Source organism: Peromyscus leucopus, chromosome 8b (genome assembly GCF_004664715.2).
Source record: "Peromyscus leucopus breed LL Stock chromosome 8b, UCI_PerLeu_2.1, whole genome shotgun sequence".
Lineage (NCBI taxonomy): Eukaryota > Metazoa > Chordata > Mammalia > Rodentia > Cricetidae > Peromyscus > Peromyscus leucopus.
Window position 1 is genome coordinate 66,703,386 of NC_051086.1, and position 23,249 is coordinate 66,726,634.

A 23,249-nucleotide genomic window follows, 5' to 3' on the forward strand; every position below is an offset into this window, starting at 1 on the left:
GGGTGGGGTGGGGGAGTTGGAGGCTCTGTATCCTGTACCCTTTATATCCCTCCATCATACCTGATGGCATTGCTGAACTGCGTGGAGGCTGGAGCTTTCGAACCTTGCTCATTGAAGTATCCATACTTCTCCAGGAATGCCTGGGGGAGAGAGGACCATGCAGCATCCTTGCACCCAAAGGTCTGAGGCACATACATCCAGCCCCGTTTCCCTTCCTGTCCTAAGAAAGTTTGTACACTATAGCAGAAAAAGGTTCTGGGATTAAAGTCAAAAGGCCATTGTGACTAGCTGGAGGGTTGCAGGCAAGCTCCTCAATGTATTTGAACATCCGGCTTTCCTAGCATCTTCTGGCATTGTCAGAAATCCAGCAGGGTGTGCCGGGCAGTGATGGGCTCTGGATGCAGGCTGTTCTGTATTTGAATTCCAGCTCTCAAGTTACTTCTTGTCTACATAGGGAGTTCAAGGCCAGCCTGGAATAAATGAGACCCAAGAAGAAGGAAAAGGAAAGAAGGAGGAAGTAAGGAGGGATTTTTTTTCATATCCAAGGTGCTTTATGAGGCTTTATCAATGCTTCATCGTCCTACCAACTGAGACTCATCCCCTGCCCTTCAGCTGCTTGACTTTAAGCTACATGTTTCTCAGCTACAGAGTAATTATTATTAAGATCTTTTTCTTTCTTTCCTTTTTTTTTTTTTCTCCAGAGCTGAGGACTGAACCCAGGACCTTATGCTTGCTAGGCAAGCGCTCTACCACTGAGCTAAACCCTCAACCCCTTAAGATCATTTTATGAGAATTGGTTTTCAAAAGCAATTAAAAGGCACCTACCACACAGGAGGGACCCGCACACGGAACAGCTAGGATCTGTGCTATGCATATATACACCGTCCACATGCATTACATTTGCTTTAAAACAGCCAAGTGCTCTAGGAGCTGATAGAGTGCTGGCTCTGCCCTGTTTGGTCTTGCATAAAATGATCCCTCTGATTTTAGCTTCTTTTTAATTTTCCTCTCCCAAAGGCAAGGATGCTACAGCCCCTTTGACAGCAAATGTACTTACTACCAATCTTTGACCTGATATAAAAACATGACTTTTTAGAGATGTATATTTGAATTAGAAATCTGCAACTTCCCCAGAGGGCCTCTGGGGAAACGAATACCATTAGATAATGTCCCGTGGTCCCCTAGCCTTTTATTGCCTGCATGCCCTCACATACACAGAAGATAGTCTCCCAGTGACCAAGTTCTTGGTGCCAGCTGAGAGAAGAAGGTGACTCATTCTCACCCATCACTAGTTCTCTCCTTTGGGGAGTTGGTACACTTGGCTTCCTGCTTGCCCAGAGCATTGATAAAGCCCCATAAAGCACACCTTGGATATGAAAAAAGTCTCTCCTTCCTCTCTCATTTTCTTCCTTCTTGGGTCTCGTTTATCCTAGGCCAGCCTTGAACTTCCCATGTAGGCAAGAATGGCCTTGAATGAAGATAAATGACCTCCTCTTCCTGCAGGGATTACAGACACGCACCACCATGGCTAGTCTATGTAGTGCTGAGAACTGAATACAGGTCATTGTTCATGTTAGGCAAGCATCCCACCAACCAAGCCTCATCCCCTGCCCTTCAGCTGCTTGACTCTAACATATAGTCAGTGTCTTAAATTTTTGTTTGTTTGGAGACAGGATCTTGCTGTGTAGCTCTGGCTCACCCAGAACTTACTGCATAGACCAGGCTGGCCTTGAACTCACACAGATCTGGCCGTCTCTGCCTCTTGGGTGCTTGGATTAAAGGAGTGTGCCACCACAACCAGTGTGGCAATGTCTTCTTTGTTGGCTTATCTGTGCAGAAATAATTTTCTCCTTTCCTTGTTATTTACCCTCATCTTTCTTTGCTGAATTTACTAACTCAAAGTAACTCCAGTCACAGCTGCTGCATCAGGTCAAACACACCGCTGGACGAGACCAGACTCTCAAGAGCTGGCAAGCTTCCTCAGTGGATTCCCCTTACATTCATTTTGCATTTTCCATGTCAGTGCACCCCTGTGACCCCCAGCACTTGGGAAATAAGAGAAGGATCAGAAGTTCAGGGCCAGCCTCAGCTACCCAGCAAGTTTGAGGTCAACATGGGCCATATGAGACCCTGTCCCCAAAAACAAACAAGACAGGAGCTGGAGAGATGGCTCAGCAGTTAAGAGCACTGGCAGCTCTTGCAGAGGACCCAGGTTCTGTCCCCAGTGGCCAGATGGTGGTCCACACCACCTATAACTCCAGGTCCAGGGGACCTGATGCCCCTTTCTGACCTCTGGGCTTCTGCATGTGTGTGGTGAACAGGCACATGCATACGCATAAAAGAAGTAAGTATTCTTTAGAAACCTGAACGAGCCAGGTGGTGGTACACATCTTTAATCCCAGCACTCAGGAGGCAGAGGCAGGCAGAGTTCTCTGAGTTTGAAACCAGCCTGGTCTACATAGAGAAATCAGGGCAGCCAGGGCTACATAGAGAAACCCTGTCTCAAAAACAAAAACAAAAACAAAAAACCCCAAAAACAAAAAACCAAGATAATAGTTATTAAAAATAAATAAATAAAACAAACAAAACATTCTCATCCATCCTTGGCGACCTCAACTGTAAGACTTTACTAAAACAGACACTTTCCGTAAGGAGCCCTTATTCTGGACAGCAGACCACTTCCCAAACCAGCCTTGCTGTTTTTCTGCTGGTTTATTTATTTATTTATTTGTTTGTTTGTTTGTTTGTTTTTTCTGGAGCTGAGGCCTGAACCCAGGGCCTTGTGCTTGTTAGGCAAGCGTTCTACCACTGAGCTAAATCCCCAAGCCCTCTCTGCTGGTTTATTAACATCTCAGCACTCTTGTTTTCTTCTTTCCCTTTGTAAATACACATCATTTTTGGACACGTGGGATTAAAGGGGCCCTAGTGTCTCAATCAAGAAAATCATGTATTGCTCACAGGACTTGAGGTAGAGAATGTTTCTAACCCTGATCCTACTAGGTGACAGGACATAGAACGTCTTTGAGCCTCAGTTTATTTGTTTGTTTTTTCACAGGATCCTCAGGACTATAGGCAAATTCGTTCAGAGTGTGGTAGTGCATGCCTGTGATCCCAGCACTCAGGAGGAAGAGGGAGGCTGGAGAGCCTTTGGCTCAAGACAAGCTTGGAATAGTAAGTTCAAGGCCATTTAGGGCTACACTGTAAGACACTATCTCAAAAACAAATACTACATAAAGCAATGCACAGTTGGCTCAGTGCCAGGCACATTGTAAATGCCCAGCAAGTACTGATTTCACTGGTGAGCAGGGAAAATTAACCACATGCTTCTGGCATGCAGCCCACCTCTACCTGTGTTCTGTTCAGGGGCTCCTGCTACCTGGCATTTGTCTCACATCAGTGAGGCTGCCGCTTCCCTTTCTCTTGGGTGAGGCTGGAAGGAGGATGTTAGAAGGAAGCCCTTTAACTGGACCAGTGACTTTCAACAGACCAGGTCACAGGTCAGCCTGGCTGGCACTCCCTTGTTTCTCTCCCCACAAACCCGCCCAGACTTTTATCAGGGAGTTGGCTGAGGTTCTGGGACAGGGGGGGCGGAGGAGGGGAAGTTGTGTGGCGGGGGCCCTGTTTCCTGGCTGGGCTGCATTGCCTGGTACTCCTGCAACAAGTTGAGGCAGAGGCGGGTTCAGGGGGTCGTCGGAGGGGAAGTGTTGGCCTCTGCAGTGGCTTAGCAGATATGAATTCCCAGTGAGCAGAAAGGACACACGCCCAGGCCACCAGCACCAGAGAATGAGAAAAAGGCATTTTAAGAATTTGACATTTTATATTTCCATAACAGCACTCCAATATTATGATGTGGATCAACTAGATTTATGGACTTTCACACTTGTGCATAACAATGCATATTTAGACATTTAAAATGACACACAAGAAGGGCCCCCTTGCTACTGTTAGCATTCTGAAGTTCTGGGCAGGAGAAGGGTGAGAAGGTTAGACCCCTTCCTCTGGAACTGTCCTTAACCCTTTGCTATTTTTCTGTGCCTCAGTCTCTCTGACAAGGTGAGAGAAATTCCCCACCTGCATGGCAGAAAGAACAGCAGTGGGGTGGATAGATAGCTGCTTGACTGTGGGGAGCAGAGGTATCTTACAAGACCCAGACTAGTGGCAGAGCAGGAGACCTCATCCTTGCCCACCAACTGCCCCTTTGGGGGAGGCATTTCTTCTACTGGCTTCCATTTTCTGAGGCTTGGCTTTCATGACTTAGGGACTCTGAGCTCTAGCCAGGGTCATACCTTTCCTGAAGGTGGTGCCAGGCAATTCCTCCCTACCTTGAAGTTCAAGCAAGCGGCTATCTATCTTCTCTGGTCTCTATCTGCCTGTTCTCTCTGCCGGGGAGCCCAGGGCTATATCTACAGGGAGAGGAAGCTGAGAACCTTGCCCTTTGGGTGATTCACCTTGCTTTGGCCTAAAAACCCGTGCCAACATGCCTGGCCCATCTTGAGTAAGGATGGGGCCACGTTCCTGGGGAGTCATCTCTGAAAGTCCCTGGGAGTGGCTGTGGTCCCTGAGTAAAGCGAGCATGCTCACAGGATCAGCCAGAGGGGTGGGCCCACTGCTCTACAGGAACTCATCCAGCATGGGTCCCTACTTGTCATAAGAGGGTGTGTGTCTAGCTCAGTCTGTTTAGTGCCTGAGGGAAGGGGAGATTCTGGCCATTTCTGAGCAGGGTAACTAGGCAGAGTGAAGACGTGAGTCGCTGGACTGAGAATTGGGTGGATCCCTGCTGTTGCTGTGTCTGCTGCTGTGTCCTCAGGCCTGCTATTCTCTGGGACTCTGTTCCTCTTCTATGAAATGAGGGGCTGGATTAGATCCCTAGATATACCCAGCCCTCACTGTGGTTGTAGATAAATGACCAGTGTGTATACTCTGACAGAACTGCCTGGCATCAGGTGGAAGACCACGACCTGACCCCACCACAACATCCCCAAATTCAGTAAGATGCCCTGAGAAGGAAGCTTCAGGGGAGCCATCCCGCCGAGAATGTTATTTTAACTTCTGCAGTCACAGGGACCTTTGCCGGGTGACTCTAGTAACTGGCCTCTTAAATACTCTCTGCATCAATTTCAGAAGCAAAAAAATAAGGCAAAGAGGGTAGCGAGGTGGCTCAGCAGGTAAGGGTACTTGCCACCAAACTGGACAACCTGAGTGTGATCCCCAGGACCTACATGGTGGAAGGAGAGAGTCCACTCCTGCAGGTTATCCTCTGACCTCCACAAGTGCATAGTGGCACACAGTGGCATGAACACACACACACACAACAACAACAACAACAACAACAGCAACAACAATAGTAATACAGCATTTAAAAATTGCAAAATGACAAACTCATGCCCTCCACCCTTTTATTTGATTTTTGAGGTGCTGGTTGCCATGACCCTTGCAGCAATCTACCGGCCTCTGTCTCCTGAGTGCTGGGACCACAGATGTGCACCACCACACTGGGCTCCATGTCATAGTCTGTTTTACGGTTTCTGTCTCCACATAGGGGCACTGTGGGTTCCACTTACCCCTTTAGCTATTAGGCAAGTTAAGATGTAAAGGACAGCAGCTGGTGTCCTGCCTTGACCTGCTCTCTATGCAAAGAGGTCTCTCTGGTAACCAGGAGCACGAACAGTCTTTCACATCTGTGAAGCTTTCTAGACATCATGCCTCTTTGAACCTTACAACCACCTTGCAGGAAGAAACCAGAGCAGATGAACTTATTTCCCATGTTAAAGGACAGTCAGTACCAGGGAAGCACAGTGGCATTTTGAAGTGTCCCAGTAAGGAGCAGAACCAGTGATCGAATCCAGAACCCCCTGACAACTAGCTCAGGTGTTTTGCTGACATCTGCATTAGTGATTCTGCAGCTTTCATGGGGCGGGGGTGGGGGTGGGGGGGGCAAGTTGCTCTCCCAAACTGGACCTGGAAGCAGTGGTTCTCAGCTACACCAGAGATGAAGCTGGGGGTTTCCTCTGCAGGAAGTGGGGGCAGGGCAGAGAGGAGAAGCTGCTTGCTCAGGGAACTCCATGGTTGTCAGATGGAGCCCAGCATGGCCCTTCTCTTCATACCCTAGCAGACCACCTGACAAGCCATCGGTTCCTAACTGTATTGAACCATGTTCCTTCAAAAGGCCAACATCTGCTTCTAGAATGTTCTACCTCCTTGGCTCTGGGGGACTAGGGAAGACCTTGCAGTGGGTTCAACTCCGCCCTTCTCCTGTGGATTGGACCTAGGCTTTCCCTTCCTATCTGGCTGACTCCTCACGTCCTTGCCCAAGTCCTGCCATTCACAAGGTTCTGTCCAGCGGGGTGGGGGATGAGGCGGTGGAGGTGAGCCTAGATAACACCTGAAGTATTCTTTCTTTCTTTTTTATTCTTAGGCGAGATGGAAACCACTGGCTGGCTAATCCCCATCAGGATTTCATCTTATTCCATCCCTTTCTCTAGGGACCATGTCTCACTGTGTAGCTAGGCTGGCCTTGAACTATAGATCCTCTCGCCTGATCCCCCAAAGGGTTAGGATTACACTCTTTCTAACGAAGAATTACCGTTTGTGTGGACATAGCCCTTACTAGGCTTCTGGTGCTAAATTTAGGGTGCCAGATAATGCCCTAGCCAAGACTGAGTTTAAAGGAGCAACTCAACAGATTCTCCTCGCTGGTGTACTGCTTCCACTACACAGCTTCTTACCAGCTTTCTTTGTTCTCAACCCGGGTTGATAAATGCTTTTCCACCAACTGAGGTCCTCTGTGACTCTTGGGACCTCTCCTACTTCTATTCGCCCTCAACTCATGAGTCACTATGCTGAGCTCCTGGGAATGGCTTCCACGCCCAGGCTTCTGATTTCTGACTCACAAGAAGTCAAATGAATGGCCCTGGGGTATGAGAAAGAGACACTACATCTTGGCGTGGATGCTCCACAGAGAGTCTCTGGGGAAATAAACAGTCCAGCTTCTTGTACTGCACACTAGAGGTGTCTGTGCAGATATGGGTTAGGTCACTGAGTGGAAGGCAGGTCCTGGAACCACTTAGTAGTCCGGTTGTTGTAAAAAGACCCAAACAAAGCTAAGGGTAGATAGACAGATCCCTTAGAACACTTTGTTGCCCAACATAGGATAGAACCCGGCTGGGAATGGGGGCCAGGATGGTGATGTCATTCATTAATCCAATCTTGCAACTCAGTGCTGGGTACTCTTCCTACTTCAGAGTATTGTGAGTGGCTCCGGTTTTCCTAAGGACAACAATGCACTTGTTCATAACACTTTGGAAGCAGTAAATCTCTTCCCAGGCAAAACCCACCCTGGAAAGCCCTCGACATTGTCACTCTGCACACAAAGGAAACATAGACCCAGGCACACTGGATATAGGAACAAATGTGACAATCTGAGAATACAGACACATCCAGATGGGCATGGCCTACAGTCCCAGCACTGGGGAGGCTAAGGCAGGAGGAACACAAGCTTGAGCCAGCCTGGGCTACAAAGCAAGACTGTCTCAACAAAAACAAAAAACAAAAACTCCAAACTAAACAAATCTATAGACACAGATATATGGCCATACAGGCAGATGCTTGCACATGCATACACACACACACACACACACACACACACACACACACACACACACACACACACACAGATGCACAGCTACACAGGCACAGACAAACACCAAAGCCAAACAACATTTTAGCTAGAGAGAATCTTAGAAGTCTTCCAAAAATTTTTTTGTTTTGTTTTGTTTTGTTTTTGTTTTTTTGTTTTTTTGTTTTTTTGTTTTTCGAGACAGGATTTCTCTGTGTAGTTTTTGGTGCCTGTCCTGGAACTCACTCTGTAGACCAGGCTGGCCTCGAACTCACAGAGATCTGCCTGGCTCTGCCTCCCAAGTGCTGGGATCAAAGGTGTGCACCACTGCTTCCACCACCCAGCGTCTTTAAAAATTTGATCTCCTGATTTTACTGCAGCCCAGAGAAGTAAAGGAAATAGCCCATGATCACAGCTTATTTTATCCTTTCTTTCCTTCTACCCTATCCTGTTCTTTTTCTACCTTTTCTAGATTGTAAGTCTAGATCACTGATCTAAAACCTTCTTAGACCGGGCATGGAGATGCATGCCTTTAATCCCAGCACCCGGGAGGCAGACACAGGTGGATCTCTTGTGAGTTTATGGCCAGTCTGGTCTACAGAACGAGGTCCAGGACAGCCAGGACTACATTGAAAGACCCAGTCTCAACACCACCACCCCCCTCCAAGAACGTTTTCTTGTACTTTGTAGGCATTTAAAGCATTAAATTTCACTAAATGAATATTGCTTTAGCTGTATCTCTAAATACTGTTGTATAATGTGTTTTCCATTTTTTATTGTGATTCCATTCACTTGTGGGTAACTGAGAAGTGTGTTTCTAAGTATTTAGAGCTTCGTTGGTATCTTGTTACCGACTCCTAGTTTAGTTCTGCATTAGTCAGAAGGCATAGCCTGCAATACTCCTGCTTGGGAATCTACTTGGACTCACTTTATGACCCAGTGTATGTGTTATCTTAGTAAATAATTCACATGCACTTGTAAAGAATTTGTATTCTGGGATTTTCAGGGGGTATTTTTCCAACGGTACCAATTAACTCAACAGAGCTGGCACTGTTGCTCAAGCCTTCTACATCTTTAACCGTTCTTTGTCTTTTTAATTTACTATTTGTAAGTGTGTGCACATGTGTGCACAATGCCATTGGCATGCATGTGTGGAGGTCAGAGAACAACTTTCTAAAGTTGTTTCCTTCCATGGGGGTTCTGAGGGTTGAACTGAGGTAGTCAGGCTGTCAGGCTTGCTCAGCAAGTGCCTTTACTTACTGAAGCCACCTCAACATTCTGATATATAAGTATCTGTGCTGAGATCAAACCCAAGACCCCACACATGCTGTACCAGCACTTAGCCACTGCTTCAAATGCTCAGGGTTTTTGTTTTTATTTATTTTATTTTTTAAGACCTATTTTATTTTTTAGGGTCTCCTGTAGCTTTGGCTGTCCTAGAACTCGCTATGTAGCCTCGAACTCACAGAGATACACATGCCTCTGCCTCCCAAGTGCTGGGAATAAAGGTGTGTGCCACCATGAGGTCATTGTTTTTTGTTGTTGTTTGTTTTTAAAGTATATTTATCCTGCTCTTTGTTTTGTTTTGGTTTTTTTGAGACTGGGCTTCTCTGTGTAGCCCTTGCTGTCCTGGAACTTGTTCTGTAGACCAGGCTGGTCTTGAACTCAGAGATCTGCCTGCCTCTGTCTCTGAGTGCTGAAATAAAGTGTGTGCACCACCACATCTGGCTTTGTTCTGCTCTTTATTGAATTAGAGATGTTCACACTCTCCACAACATACCACATTTTAGGCAGGGAATACTGGCTTATGCCTGTAGTCCCAGCTTTGGAGGAGACAAAAGCGAAGGGTCACCACAAGTCTGAAGCCTGGCTGAGCTACACAGTGAGTCTGAAGGCAGCCTGGAGCGACACGGTGAGACTTTGTCTTAAAAAGCAAAGCAAAAATTTAAAAAGCCCCCAACTGCCCCCTTCAAAAGTAAAAAAATCTCACCATATTTTATATGATTCCATTTATACAGAATGTCCATCCAGACCATGCAAATATGTAGAAGCAGATCTTTGCAAGGCTTGGCTTTGTTCTGTGCGTGTGTGGGTGGGGGCATATGCATGACTTCCTTAACCTATCTCAGTACATCCTTAACTTATTTTGGTCTATTTACAGTTACTATTAGACCAATATAGCACTTCCCACTTCCCATTTGACACATCCCATTTTGTACTTCACACCAGACACTTCCAATTCACAAATCTATTAATCCACAACAGCATAATTTCATTTTCCTACCTCCTCATTTCTTGTGCAATTGTCCAACATCTCGACTGTGTTACAGAGCCCAACGTACAGGGTTATTTTTCTTTAGTCAGTTGTCTTTTAAGGAAATTTCAGCAAGGGACAACATGTTCTATGTCCACTCATCTCTAAGCTTTGTTCTCACTAGACCATCTTCAACACTAAACCATGGCATCACTGTAGCTTCTCATGGACGCTTGGGGTATCCAAGTTTTGCCCATTTTTGTCTGGGCCAGACCTCTCACATCTTCCAGACCTGCTCAGTTTCTATAATTTTGTTTTCTGTTCCCAGTCATATAGCAGTTGTCCTCTAGTAAGTCCCACATTGCACATGCCAGGGAAGTCCCCAGGTCAAAGTTTGCAGTGGACCCCATAGAGACTGTGGTGTGCCCTTAAGCCTAGATCCCTACTAGGGACCTAGTTGTCAACGGTTCAGTGCTCTGATTGTTCAAGCTGCTTCCTCAGCCCTCAACGCTGGAGCTTGTCACCTCAGTTTAGTGGGACTCTGCTCCGCTTTGGGTCGACTGCCCTGCACAGCAGTCAAGGAACTGTGTCCAAGCCAAGAACTGGGGAGGTGCTGGGCTCACCCTCAGAGCCGCCATTCTGTGATGACTGTGTTCCCCTCAGTGACCCAATGCTCTGGTTGAGAGCCAGGGTCCACTGCCAGGTATGTGAGAGAACAGCCCCAGACATTTTGGAGTGGAGAAAAGCTACCCTGATGTGCCTTATCTGAAATTTTGATAAACGGTATCTGTGAACTTAACAAAGTGTTGTTTTATGTCACCAAATCTTGGAGGGTAGGTGATTTTTTTTTATTTTGTTTGTTTGTTTTTGCTTGGTTGGTTGGTTTGGTTTTGATTTTTTTGATACAGGGTTTCGTGTATCCCAGGCTGGCCTCAAATGCACTATGTTGCCAAGGATGACCTGAACTTTTGATCCTCCCGTTTAGACCACCCAAGTGCTGGGATTACAGGTGTGTGCCATGGTACTTAATTTTACGGGATACAGTTTGTCATAGCCACAGTCACTGCAACACTATAAGGAGCTACAGTCCTTTGATGTCTGTTGGCCAATGCTGGAAATAATTGCTTTACAAATTAATTGCTTTACAAATTTTGTTCTGTGCTATTGTTGGAGAGCTAGACTCCTGGCCAGAAACTCTAAATCTGAGGCTCAGTGCTCTGAGATAATGATACAGATAATTCTAACGTCAACATTAGAACAGCTTCTTTGTACAGACTGCTTTCTACATACGAGATACCAGGCTGAGCATTTCAGATACATAATTTCAGTGAAACCATACAGCAATCTTCTGAAACCGGCATTATGAGTACCTACTGTTTAAACAACTTGCCCTGGTGCACATGCAGGTTTGAAAGCCCATGTCAGCAATGGACACTATAACTATGCACAGAAACACAGATTGTCACACACAACTATGTATACTCACATGTGTTCTTGCATAGACACACAGAGATGTATACCTACTACACATTTCCAGAGTATTTATGCCTTTAAAACATTTTTAATGCCCAGAGTTTAACGCCCCCCCCCCAATTCATGTTAAACAGATTGAAAGGGACTCAATCTGCTAGATATTAAGTTTCCCAAGCATACCCCAAGATGAATTCTCTCCATCTGGGGCCACCACAGGCATGGGCGGCAGAGATACTGTCTCTGTTCCTCTGCCAGGGATTGCCTAGGGGGAGGCGGGGTGGGACTCTTAGCAAGACTTGGCTTTGTAGGCAGAAGCCTTCTCCTGGGACCTCATGACTGCACTTGATGCTGTAAGAGTAAATCCAGAGAGACAAGCGAATCCTCATATGCGAAATCGGAGAGTTCCTCCTCTATTGCAAAGGGAAGGGCTGGCTGAGTTGGAGAGTGGATTGCCTGTTAAGACAAGGTCATTTCCAGATCTCCCCAAGCCGTGATGGGAGCTAGTGAATGGAAGGAAGCAGGGCACAGAACCTGGACTCCAATGCTGAAAGCTTATTTCCACCTCTTCTTACAATAGTGGGTGCTATTCTTGAAAAGTGGAAAGAACAGATTTGTGTGTGTGTGTGTGTGTGTGTGTGTGTGTGTGTGAGAGAGAGAGAGAGAGAGAGAGAGAGAGAGAGAGAGAGAGAGAGAGAGAGAGAAATTGGTGCTAATACAATCAAAGCGGAAAAGAGACCCCTTGCACCGATCCCCATTCCACCTCACAAAGGTTCCACTGTGCTACCCCAGCCAAGCAGTTGAGAAAAGTGAAATGAGAAATCTTTTGAGGTTTATTTACTGCTGCCTCCCTTTCTCGCTTTCGGTCCTAAGGCACTATTTAAAGCTCCCTTTAGGAGCTTTAATACGGACCTCTGCAGACTGTCCCTGTTTGACAGATTAAACTGGTTTTGAGCAGTTTAAAAGGCTTGCTTTTGCTAGGCAGGGCAGCGCAAGCCAGGAGGCCACGGTTGCTCTGGCCAGTCAGCAGTACCCTCTCTACACTACACCCCAAATGCAGGGACATTCCATGGGTGAGCATCTTAGTCTCCTCCGCTTAGCAGTGAAGGTGTGGTACTCTCTAGGCTCTAATCTGTCTGTCCCGTCTGGTCGCTGTCTCTTGACCCTGCTAGTCAATGCGGGATCGCAGGCCTGTGTGGTCCCACACAGCTTTGGCACAGGGAGAAATCCTGTCCCGCTTCTTTGTGTTCAAGCTATCAGAGCGAGGGCAAGCAGCTGGTCGCTCAGAGGGGACCGCGGTTGGCGCCCCCCTCTCCGCCAAGCACACACCGTACCTCCGCCTCCTGGCGCAGCTCCGGGCGTCCTAGCCGGGCGGGCTGTGCATCCCGGCAGCTCCACAGCAGCAGTGGCAGGGAGCGCAGCAGGAGGCTCACGCCAGTCACCATCGCGGCCAGCTGCGGGGTGCTGCTGGTGGTCAGCTGCGCCCGACTCGCGCGAATGCCAGTTCGTCGTGGTCCACGCGCAGACCTGCCAACTCCCGGGGCTCTCTTGGAGCCCTGCTCCGCCGCCGCCCGAGGTCGTCCCGCACCCGCGATGCCTGCCCGCGGGTCGGCTGGCCTGAGGACCGAGGGGGCGGAGAGGGGAGGGAGTGCCGGGCGCCGCCCCACCCACCAGCCTTTTCCGCCCGCGGTGCAGCCTCGCCCCGGCGCCTGCTGCCACTCTTAGTCCCGGTCTCTCCAGGAAGGGCCGGGACAGATAGGTCTCCTTCAGTTACGGTAAAGAAGGGTCCCGGCCTAAGCGAGGTTTCTGGTTTCAGTCAGGTGCGACGCGAGGTCCTTATCTGAGGGAGGAGAAGCCAGGGCTGGGGTCAGGGAGCTGGGGGCTTTAGTTTGAGATGGGCTCCTTTGGAAATACTCTCAGTGCCACCCCAGCCACTAGCAGGCTGTGTAGTCCTGGGCTACTCACCCTTTCTGAAGCTCTTACCATGGGGAAATAGGGATAAGAATGCATAGATCTTGGGGTCTGGGGGAAGATTCAATGAGATGATGCCGGCGCCTAAGTAAGCATGGTGCCTGGTATTACGCAGAACACAGTAAATAATAGCAGGATGCGATAGTGCCGGCTTTGGCAAAGGATCATCTACTTCAAGTGTCGCTTTCTTCATCAGTAGAAGGAGAGTATACGACATTAGTTCCCAGAATAGCATGAAAATGAAGGGCATACATCCCCAAAGATTCCATATAGAGTATACAGTGTGTAAGAACGGGACGGAAATACTGAGCAAAAGTGAACTCCTCCATGTCTACCTTTGAGAGGAATCGCAGGTTGCTGTCTCAGTCCACTCATCTGTAAACTGTAAACGGGACCAGGACTTCGTCCTTCTGGGATTAGGTGAGTGTTGTAAAAAAAAAAAAAAAAAAAATCTGGAATCTATTAAATGCTAAACAAAAATAATGCAGTGTTCTAAACCCTGAGGCCTCAACTTCCCTCGAAGTTTTGTGGTAGAAAAAGACACTCGGGTAGAAGACATGGAAAAAGTTCTCTGAGTACACATCTCCATCTTATAAACAGGCATTCCCTGTGTGGCACTAACTGGAAACAGCACTCTCTTCCACCACACCTTCCAACCAACCAGTGGAAAGGGGCACCCATCTCTGAGGATTAGAAACAAGCACTCCTCTGGGAAGACTAACGAGAAAAGTCCACCCTTCCCTGGGGCAGACCATCCCTGTGCCAGGGAGCAGCTGGGAGCAGAGCTGGAGATGGGTTTCTTCACATAACTATCCAGCAGGGCATCCTCCTCAGAGGTGCCGCCTGAGGCTTGAGCTTTGTCCTCAGAGCTTCCAGTCCACCATTACATGGCCTACAGTGTAAATTCTCAGTCAAGAACAAAACAAACGGTGGGCAAGCTTCGGTAACCCGCAAGAGGGGTTCCGAAGGGGAATGGGACAGAGTTGCCGAAGACAGCGGCGGGCGGGGGACGGGGGACGGGGGGGGGGGGGGGGGACACGACACAAACCATAACCCTCAGTCAAACTTCAATATTACATTAATAGTTGTCTAATCTAGGTGGCTGTCATGTGGTATTTGGGACAGGCATACTAAAAATGATTAGACAGAGTTCAACTGGGCATCTTATAGTTTACCTGGCAACTGTAGGGCATATGTATAAATTATGGGTATGACAATGGCATATGGTAGCCTTCACTAATGGGTGGATTCTAACAGGCCTGAAAGCACTTCTTTGGATCGGGAAGCTCTAGGAACTAAGGGACACCTAACTGAGAGCAGACTCCGAGAGCAGATGTCCAGTCTGAGCTGGCCAGGGTCTCTTTCTCCAGTTAGAGTCTCTCCATCCTCTCTTCTAGCACATCCCAGAGTCTATTTCAGCTGCACTATTAAGAAAGGGAAAGAGGGAGCTGTGGGTCTCTAGTTAACGATGCATCCGGAAGAATACAGGCTTGGTCACACAGACGGCTGATTCTGCCTTCCTATGAACCCCAGGTTAGTCCCATCCATGGACCTTTCACACTGCTGAGTTGGGGAGCTGCTTTCTTTCACTTTACCCTGTCTCCTAGGTTGTGCGATTAGGGGGACAAACAACAGCAACAAAACCTCCCAAACCCCCCACACATCAGGGGCTAGAATAATGGCTCAGTGGATAAGAGCATTTGCTGCTCTTGCAAAAGACAGTAGTTCAACTTCCAGCACCTACGATGGTGGTGCTCCAGGGGATTTGATATCCTCTTCTGACCTCTGAGGGCATTAGCGTCCATGTGCGCACACCCACATGCACACAATTAAACATTAAATATTTTAAAATAAAGATCTTTAAAAAAAATTATGTGTATGGATGTTTTGCCTGTATTTACGTTATGTATGTGCACAGTGTGCAGTGTCCTTGGAGGGCAAAAGAGGGCATCAGATCGAGTAGAAATGGAGTTACAAACAGCTGGCAGCTGCCATGGAGGTGCTGGGAATGAAACCTAGTCCTCTGCAAGAGAAACCAGTGCTTTTGACTGTGGAGATATTTCTCCAGCCCTTAAAATAAACCAGGTGTGGTGGCACACACCTTTAATCCCAGGACTTGGGAGGCTGAGGCAAGTGGGAATCTGTGAGTTCAAGACCAGGCTGGTCCACAGAGCCAGTTCCAGGACAGCCAGGGCTACAGAGAAAGACCCTGTGACTTCCTTAGGAGAAAACTACTATTCTACACATTCTTATTCTTAAGGATGAGAAAAATGAGGCTCAGAGATTCCATCATTTGCCCAGTGTCATAGTTCCAGTAATGGAGGCAGGATTCAAACCTGAATGGTCTAACTCTAGAATGCTGCATTACCATACATCAAGTGAAATGCATAAAATGTGGTTCTCAGGTTCCTCACAGAAACACTTGCTAAAAATTCTGATTTCTGGGCTGGGCTATAACTCAGAGGTCAAATGTCTGCCCAGTAAACACAAGGCCCTGGGTTCAGTCTCCAGAACACAAAACTCCCTTCCCCCTTCCAGAAACATTCAGATTCCTGAGGCTTACTGCAGACTTAACGAACCACTAAATACCGACCGAATGCCAGCGTCCAAGAGGAAATCAGCTCTGAGTTTTCCAATGGTCTTGTTTTTGTCTTCCTTCCTACCCCGTCTTTGCTGGGTGGTTTCTGATTCTGACCCAGCAGTTGCTGGTAGCATTCCCCACATGTCCTCTTCAAAGAGAGTTGCCTCCCCTCCCTTCCTCCTGCAGAACTTGGGGTTTGGCTCAGCTCCTTAGAGCCTCCCAACCCTCCCAGAGTGGACAGGACTCTGGAATTCTTGCCAGGCCTGGGCATGCTGTGTGCCAAGGGGAGTAGCCTTCAGCAGCCATTCCTCCTGTTCTGGCAGGAGGTCACAGCAGGTTCCTTGAATCAGGCAAGATGTATGAACCAGAACTGGGAACCTTCAGGCCTCAGTTTCTCTCTGTATAACAGGGACAACCAGGGTTGTCTTTGCCCTTTCCTCCTCCCCAGGAAGCATGCAGAACATAAAGTAGATTCTATCAGAAAGGATTCTGGGCTCCCAAGTAAGGCTGGTCACAGAAGGACCAGCCTCAAGGAATCCCAAGAACAGCGAAATCTGAGGAATAATGAGGAGCTGGAGAGGCTTTCTCTGGGTGGTGAGGGCTCTGGTGGAGATACGACTTACCATTGCCAGTGGCCTTTGAGCTTTTAGTGATGCAATTCCCCACTTTCTAGCAATCACCTCTGCCTACAACAGAGGGAGGTCCCTCCTCTCCAGCACAGTGGACATGGTCTTCTCAGTCTACGGTATCTTCACAAGTTCACCTGCTGATACACTTTTGGATCGATCTGTGGTCTCTGTCTCTCTCTTCCCGGTCTGGGAAAAGCAAGGCATTTGGAATGAGACAGACCTGGCTCTGAATCTTGGCCTTTTCACATTGTGTGACCTTTGTAAATTAACTTATGACTCTTGAGTTTCTGCCGTTCTCAAGTAGGACAAAGAGAATTCTTGTCTTTTTCCCATGCCCCTGACAAGTGATGAGGAGTGAGCAAGATAATTAGTAACCTGAATCCTATCAAGTACTGGCAATGGGTTGCACAGACACAAGTGTTCACCCCTTTACCGTGCAGTTTCCACACCAGGACCCACTCATATTCCAGGTGACCCACTGCAGAACAACCACAGTACTTATTCCGTAAGCTTGGAGCAGCCCCACGGCCCCGACCCTCATCACAAAAGCTTAGCAAAAGCATCGGCCTCTACTTGGTTTGTTTTTTACTCACACCAGGACCCTGGGGACGTGTGAGGAACACAATAAAAGCTGGGCCAATCTGGCACTGTGCCCCGCTTCCCTTCCACATAAAGGCTGTCTGCCCGCCAGGCATCTGGCCGGCAAGACTGGGCCGTGACTTGCTCAGCATCTGCTGCTTTGCTTAAGAGACCTGCTAACAGGAAAGTGTCTGGTTCCTTTCCACCCTAAACAGGAAGTGCCTGCCATGGTGGGAGGACGGGTAGCCTGGTCATTTAGAAGGAGTCTCCTGCTGCAGCTGGAAGGCCTGCTCTCTAGGAAGGCCAGAGGAACTGGGCCCCAGGGGACCCCTCCCTTGCAAGGGGCGGAGTGCTGACAATGGCCACACACTGCCTGTGGCACTTGGCACAGAGCAGATGTCATTCTTTCAGCAAACACTCATGAGATGGTCACTTGTACCTCCTGGGAGACATAGGACAGTTCTAGACAAGCTCTTCAAGTTTGAGGAGTTAACACACAAGATAGAAAGGCAGGTCATTTCTGTGTGGTGGCACTCTTATTTATGCATTCATTGTACACAGGTTCTCCCCACCCCACGCCGACTTCCTTTTAAAAAATGCATACGGTTGGAGCTGGAGAGATGGATGGCTTCAGTCGCTAAGAGTACTTATTGGCCTTCCAGAGGACCCGGATTCAGTTCTCAGCACCCATAGATAGCTCACAACCATCTTTAACTCCCCAGTTCCAGAGGATCCAATGCCCTCTTCGGACCTCTGCAGGCACCAGGCATGCACGACAGGCAGGCAAAACACTCAATACACATAAAATCAAAATAATGTCTTTTATGTCTACTGTTTTAGGTGGGGTGCTGTAGGTTTGGAGAGAAATATGACACATATCACAGAACAAATTAAAAAAAAAAACTGAGAAACCTCGAATCCTGTGACTGCCATAGGAGCTCACTGTGGCCTGGGTTTGACTCTGTTTTGAGCAATTACTTCGCTCGGCTTCTCCTTGTTGTGTGTCCGCAGTCAACTACATTTTCAAAAGAGCAGCCAGAGAAATCCTGGTCAAACAGGTCACACCTCTGCTCAAATAGCTCCTTCTGACAGCCTTTCCTCTCACCCTACTTAAATGTACAGTCCTTCAAATGTCCTTGCAAGGCTTGCATCAGTGGTGGAAGAGTTGGGGAGCTAACGGGGCAGTGGAGGCAACTCAGAAATTACCAGTGGTAATAGTTCATGGACTATACAGGAGCCAGGAACGGGAAGGACAAAGGGAGGGGTTGGTTTTTGGAGCCAGGGTTCAGGGCTTTGAACATTCCCCTCCTCCAGGAGGCAGGTGTTAGAGCTCAGGTCACCAGTGGAACCTGAAGCTCTGCTAAATCCCTGTGGAGTGGCCTCCATTTCTCCTTGTGTTTTGTCTCCCACCAGTTTCCCATTGACAAATTCTACGCTCTGTGTGTGTGTGTTTGGTTTGTGTATTAAGTGTGTGTGCACAAGTGCACATGCATATGTAGAGGTATTACATGACAGACTTTTCCTGGGAAGACAAACACACACACACCTATTCACCCTAGAAAGGGAGTACAGTCCCATGTAGGCTACACCAAAGTACAACGTGATGAACCAGTGAGTTCCACTGGGGTTATTTATAGGGCTATGGAGGTGGGATTATAACTTACAGGAACAGAAATGACTCAAAGACAGCTACATCACTCAAATCCACTCTAGCATGGTGACAGCTCACAAAAGCTGGAAACCTGGAGCACACTGCATAGCCTGCAGGCAGCTCAACAGGTTGGAATGCATCTTTTCCAAGTGGCTCAGTCAGTCTGAGCCTCTTCCAGGAAGCTGGGCTTTGAGAAGCCTCTTCGTAGCTTGGCTCTGAGAGCAACTCTCAGGAGTCACTTATATAGTCTTAGGGAAAAAGGCCAGGCAAATCTGGTTGGTTTCAGGAACTTCCTGAAGTTGTTTAGAATTATTTACTTCCTGTCTTAAGAAGTGTCTCTGCAGGTAGAATGTTTCAATCCCTGAGAAAATTGCTACATAAAGAGGCCAGAGATTAAACTCCAATGTCTTCTTCCATTGTTCTCCATTTTATTTACTGAAGAAGAGTCTCTATCTGAACCCAGAGCTCACTTGATTTGAGGAATCTTAGCTAGCAGCTTGCCTTGGGCATCCCCTGCCCCCGAAGGGTGGGGATTCCAGGCAGACCACCATGATACTCAACATTTACATGGGTGCTGGGGGGGTCTTAACTCCGATTCTCAGGCTTTTCTCCCCAGCCCCTTACTTACTAATTCCAGTGGTAGCAATTAAGCAATTTTAATTTAAAGTATTTTTTGCATGGCTGAGGATTAAATATAGTGCCTATAGCTTGCTAGGCATTCAGCCAACCCAACCCCCACCCCCATGAAGGGCTTGCAGAGGACAGTGCCTCCTGTGAGGTCATGGGGAACGGGCCAGAGGCAAGCAAGCCCAGAAACAAGACTTCCCCAGAAACATTCTGCTAACACTGTTGGGTTCAACGTTCTTGCTCTCTTCCCTCAATGTGGAGACCAAGGCCAGGTGAGTGGACATCACTAGAGCAGGAACAGCCACCGTGGAGCGTTATGTGGATGAAGACGAAAGCTTGGTGCAGGTATCATCATGGCCCACTGGATTCATCTATGAGGCAAAAGCTTGGAAGGCAGAAGGGCACAGGGCTCCATCTGTGGTGAAGAAGGACCTGGAACAGTGTAGACCTGGGAGGAGTTTCCAGTTTGGAGGGCAGGGACACTGTGCACAGATCACTGACCTTTGTTCAAAGGCTGGTAGGAGCCCTGCTTCTATCCCTAATTGGCCGTGGGAACTTGATCAAAGCGTTCACCTCTCTGAGTTTCAGGATTACCATCTACAAAATGTAGATCCCGAGTTCATAAGCCTGTCCGGAAAAATTAGAGATAATGGATATAGAAAACTAATTGTCACTCCTAAATTAAGTTCCTCAGAAGCTCCCGCTTTTCTTCTTTAATTAATTAATTAACTAATTAATGCATGCAGAGGTCAGAGGACAACATGCAAGAGCCAGTTCTCCCCTTCCACCATGCAGGTTCCAAGGATGGAACTCACGTGGTCAGGTTTGGCAGCAAGTGACTGCCCGATCAGCCATTTCACCGGCCCCCAAGTTCCCATTTTTTAAAATTGTCGTGTCCAAAGTCATCCACGAAGCACACAAGGCTTTTCAGAGAAGCTGCTGCCTCTTTTTAATTTTTTTTTTAAATTTTTGAGACAGGGTCTTTGTAGTCCAGGCTGGCCTCACACTTAGGAGCCTCCTGCCTCAGCTTCCTGTGTGCTGGGATTATACACATGCATCTCCATGTGCACATGCCTACTTGTCATGACATTTCTTATCTTCCCCCATCCCTGCCACTCCGACAAGCCAAGGAGGGCCACTTACAGTGCCCCGAAGTGCCCCCTCTCCTGATCACCACCGCAGCCGCTCTGCTCGGAATACCCACCGGCTTATTCCCATTCTTTCTTCAAAGCTCAGTTAGGAGGCACCTCAGGCAGGATCTTTCCTTGGAGATCCTACCTGCCTATGGATGAAGTGTCCAGTTTTTAGAATGTCTTCCGACCCTAGAACATTCAAATACAGTAACTGGTAGGAACCACAGGTCTGCACCATGCCTATTACGCGACTGCAGTTGCTGGAGAGCAGTGGCTGGGTGTGTTTCTCTGTCTTTAGGACTTCCCAGGTCCTAGGAAAGGGAAACTGAGTGAATAAGTGAATAAATCATGATATAAACGTAAGCAGTCAAAGATGAGCAACACTGTTTTTGTTTTTTTTTTTAATTAAAAACAATGGGCTGGAGAGATGGCTCAGTGGTTAAGAGCACTGGTTGTCCTTCCAGAGGACCGGGGTTCAATTCCCAACACACACATACACACACACACACACACACACACACACACACACACACACACACACAGCAGCTCACATTTGTCTATAACTCCAGTTCCAGGGGATCTGATACCTTCATACCAATGCACATAAAAAGTTAAGTAAATTATTAAAAAGATAAAAACAAAACAAAAAACTAGCCCAGAAGATCTCTTTCTTCCTCCTGTGACCTGACTACCGCTACTGCACAAGCTCTTCTCTGGGTTTGTCTCCTCAACACAGATGCTCAAGTTATGTGGCTTGTAATGAGAGACTTTTTATTTCTTTAGCCTTGCTTGTTTGGACCTGCCTGGAGGTTTCTATAATCTTCATCTATACATTATGCTGAGGGCATGATGAGGAGAAATGACCTCATGCCCTTTTCTGACCTCAAGTATCAATTCCGAACTTACATTGTCACTCCAGCCCAATCTGTTCCTCTTGGTCCCAATCAGTCAGTGACACCTCCATCTGGCCATTATGTATGCAGGAAACTTAGAACTCTCTGCCCCTGCCCCTCGCACATATAGACATCACCATTTCCTCATAAGTGTGCCTGGGATATCTGCACTTAACCTCCACAGCTACTTTGAGTCCCAGTGCACGATGATCTCTCACTATAATTACTGCATTGGCCAATCACGTAATCTCTGCTTACAACTTTTATTTTGTTTTGAGGCAAGGTCTCTCTTTGTAGCCCTGTGTGTCCTGGAACTCACTATGTATTACCAGGCTGGCCTTGAATTCAGAAGTCTGCCTGATTTTGTCCTCTGAGTGCTGGGATGAATAGGCGTGTGCCACCTCGATTGGCTGAAAAAAAAAAAAAATTACTTACCAGTGCTGGGAATTGAACCCAGGAACTCAAGCATGTTGGGCTAGGTTTTTAATCACTGAGTAATATTCTCAGTCGCTCCCTCTCCCCACAACACACACACTTTTAGGCATCTCTCATCTCTAACCTGTTCTTCATTCTGCAGCTGGAAAATACATACCTCATCTCCCCCTTCTGAAGGTTTCTCATGGGTGGATCCTCCGCCTTGGGGATAAAGTCCAAACTACAAGGCCTCAGTTGTTTAGCCTCCTAGTTTTCTGGCATTTTCTAGTATTCTCCCCTGGAGGCTACACTCCAAACTTATCAAATGACTTGTTCTACAACTAGTCTGGACAGATCTTTTGCCCACGTCTTCAACTTGATTAACTCATCATCACCTAGGCTTTGGTTCAGGGGTCACTCACTCAGGGGAAATGTCCTCGCTGATTCTCTTTTAAGCTTTCCAAGCCCTTTCCCCAACGGACTGTACAGCTTCACGGGTTAAAGCCCTCAGCAGTGGGGTTGGGTTACCAGACTTCCAAATTCCACCTTTGCTCTTTATTAGCCACACGACCTCAGGCTGTTCGGCTTTATCCGCAACCAGGGGGAAATATTTCATCAGTCTGCCGCGCGAATTAAATGAGATGATGTAAGACGCCGACAATGAGCTTATTATTCTATAGCACTGAGAAAGCTCGATTCCCGCACCACCTTATTCCAGGGGTCAGGTTTGCGCGTGATTTAGAATGAACTCACATTTTTTTTTGTCCTCGTCTCACCTTGATTTTTTTAATGGACAAAGCAGTTCTAGCAAGCCAGGAGGTGATCGGGCACCGAGCTCGACACGACTTTCGTCCGGCGCGCTCCTCGGACTCGGAACGCCCCCGTGTGGTTCAAGCTCTGCAGCCAGAGCCGGAGCGAGGCCGGCCACACCATTCCCGATTTCCGTGGAAGAAACCAGCTCCCCAGGCAAACAGTTCCGACCTCATAAAAGGGGCGCCTCCTCTTTGGCTTTATGGCTTCCAATTCTACCTGACCCCATAAAATCAGAAGTCGGGTTGTCAATGGGGCGGAGCGAGCGGGCCCGGCTGCCTCCACCCCCCTCCCCCGACCCCCAGCCCCACGAGGGCAATGGTACTTTCCTTTCTCAGTTCCCTCTCAATAATGGTACGGTCGCGGAGGGGAGACCCGGGAGGGACTCCGGGGTCGGCGGACTGGAGTTGGCGCGGAGCCACCCCTCCGGCTCCGGCGTGGTGGTATCGCCCGGCGGGCGCTGATTGGCTGCCGCGGTCCCGCAGTCGGCCTCGGCCCGCCGCGCCGCCCTCAGACCAGCTCCGGCAGCCGCGCCGCCTGGCCTTTCGTTTGCCTTGTTCTCCGCGGGCCGTGGGGGCTCCGCGCCGCGGCTGTTAGTCATGTCGGGTAGGTGACTCCTCCA

At 48.1% G+C, this 23,249-nt stretch overlaps 2 protein-coding genes and 1 long non-coding RNA gene across 5 annotated transcripts in view; 1 reads left to right on the forward strand and 2 right to left on the reverse strand.

Moving 5' to 3' along the window:
• Positions 1-12,948, reverse strand: part of Mmp28 (matrix metallopeptidase 28) — a 25,569-nt gene extending 12,621 nt beyond the window's left edge. Inside the window, exons 1-2 of the mRNA XM_028890542.2 lie at positions 12,674-12,948; positions 61-140 (exon numbers count right to left, since the gene is read on the reverse strand). Coding sequence (XP_028746375.1) covers positions 61-140; positions 12,674-12,784 — 191 coding nt within the window. The 5' untranslated portion in view covers positions 12,785-12,948. The remainder of the gene's footprint in view (positions 1-60; positions 141-12,673) is intronic.
• A 4,958-nt stretch (positions 12,949-17,906) lies between these two features.
• LOC119086964 lies at positions 17,907-22,928 on the reverse strand. 3 transcript variants are annotated; one of them, XR_005090379.1, is made up of 3 exons: positions 21,996-22,928; positions 20,582-20,821; positions 17,907-20,004 (listed from the first exon to the last, which is right to left on the reverse strand). It is a non-coding gene; the product is annotated as an uncharacterized LOC119086964 (long non-coding RNA). The 3 variants fall into 3 exon arrangements; XR_005090380.1 differs by having other exon boundaries at positions 17,907-20,821; positions 22,594-22,928; XR_005090378.1 differs by having other exon boundaries at positions 17,907-20,821.
• Positions 22,929-23,113: 185 nt separating this feature from the next.
• Positions 23,114-23,249, forward strand: part of Taf15 (TATA-box binding protein associated factor 15) — a 36,821-nt gene continuing 36,685 nt past the window's right edge. Inside the window, 1 exon segment of the mRNA XM_028890510.2 lies at positions 23,114-23,233. Within this exon segment, the coding sequence (XP_028746343.1) occupies positions 23,227-23,233 (7 nt within the window). The 5' untranslated portion in view covers positions 23,114-23,226.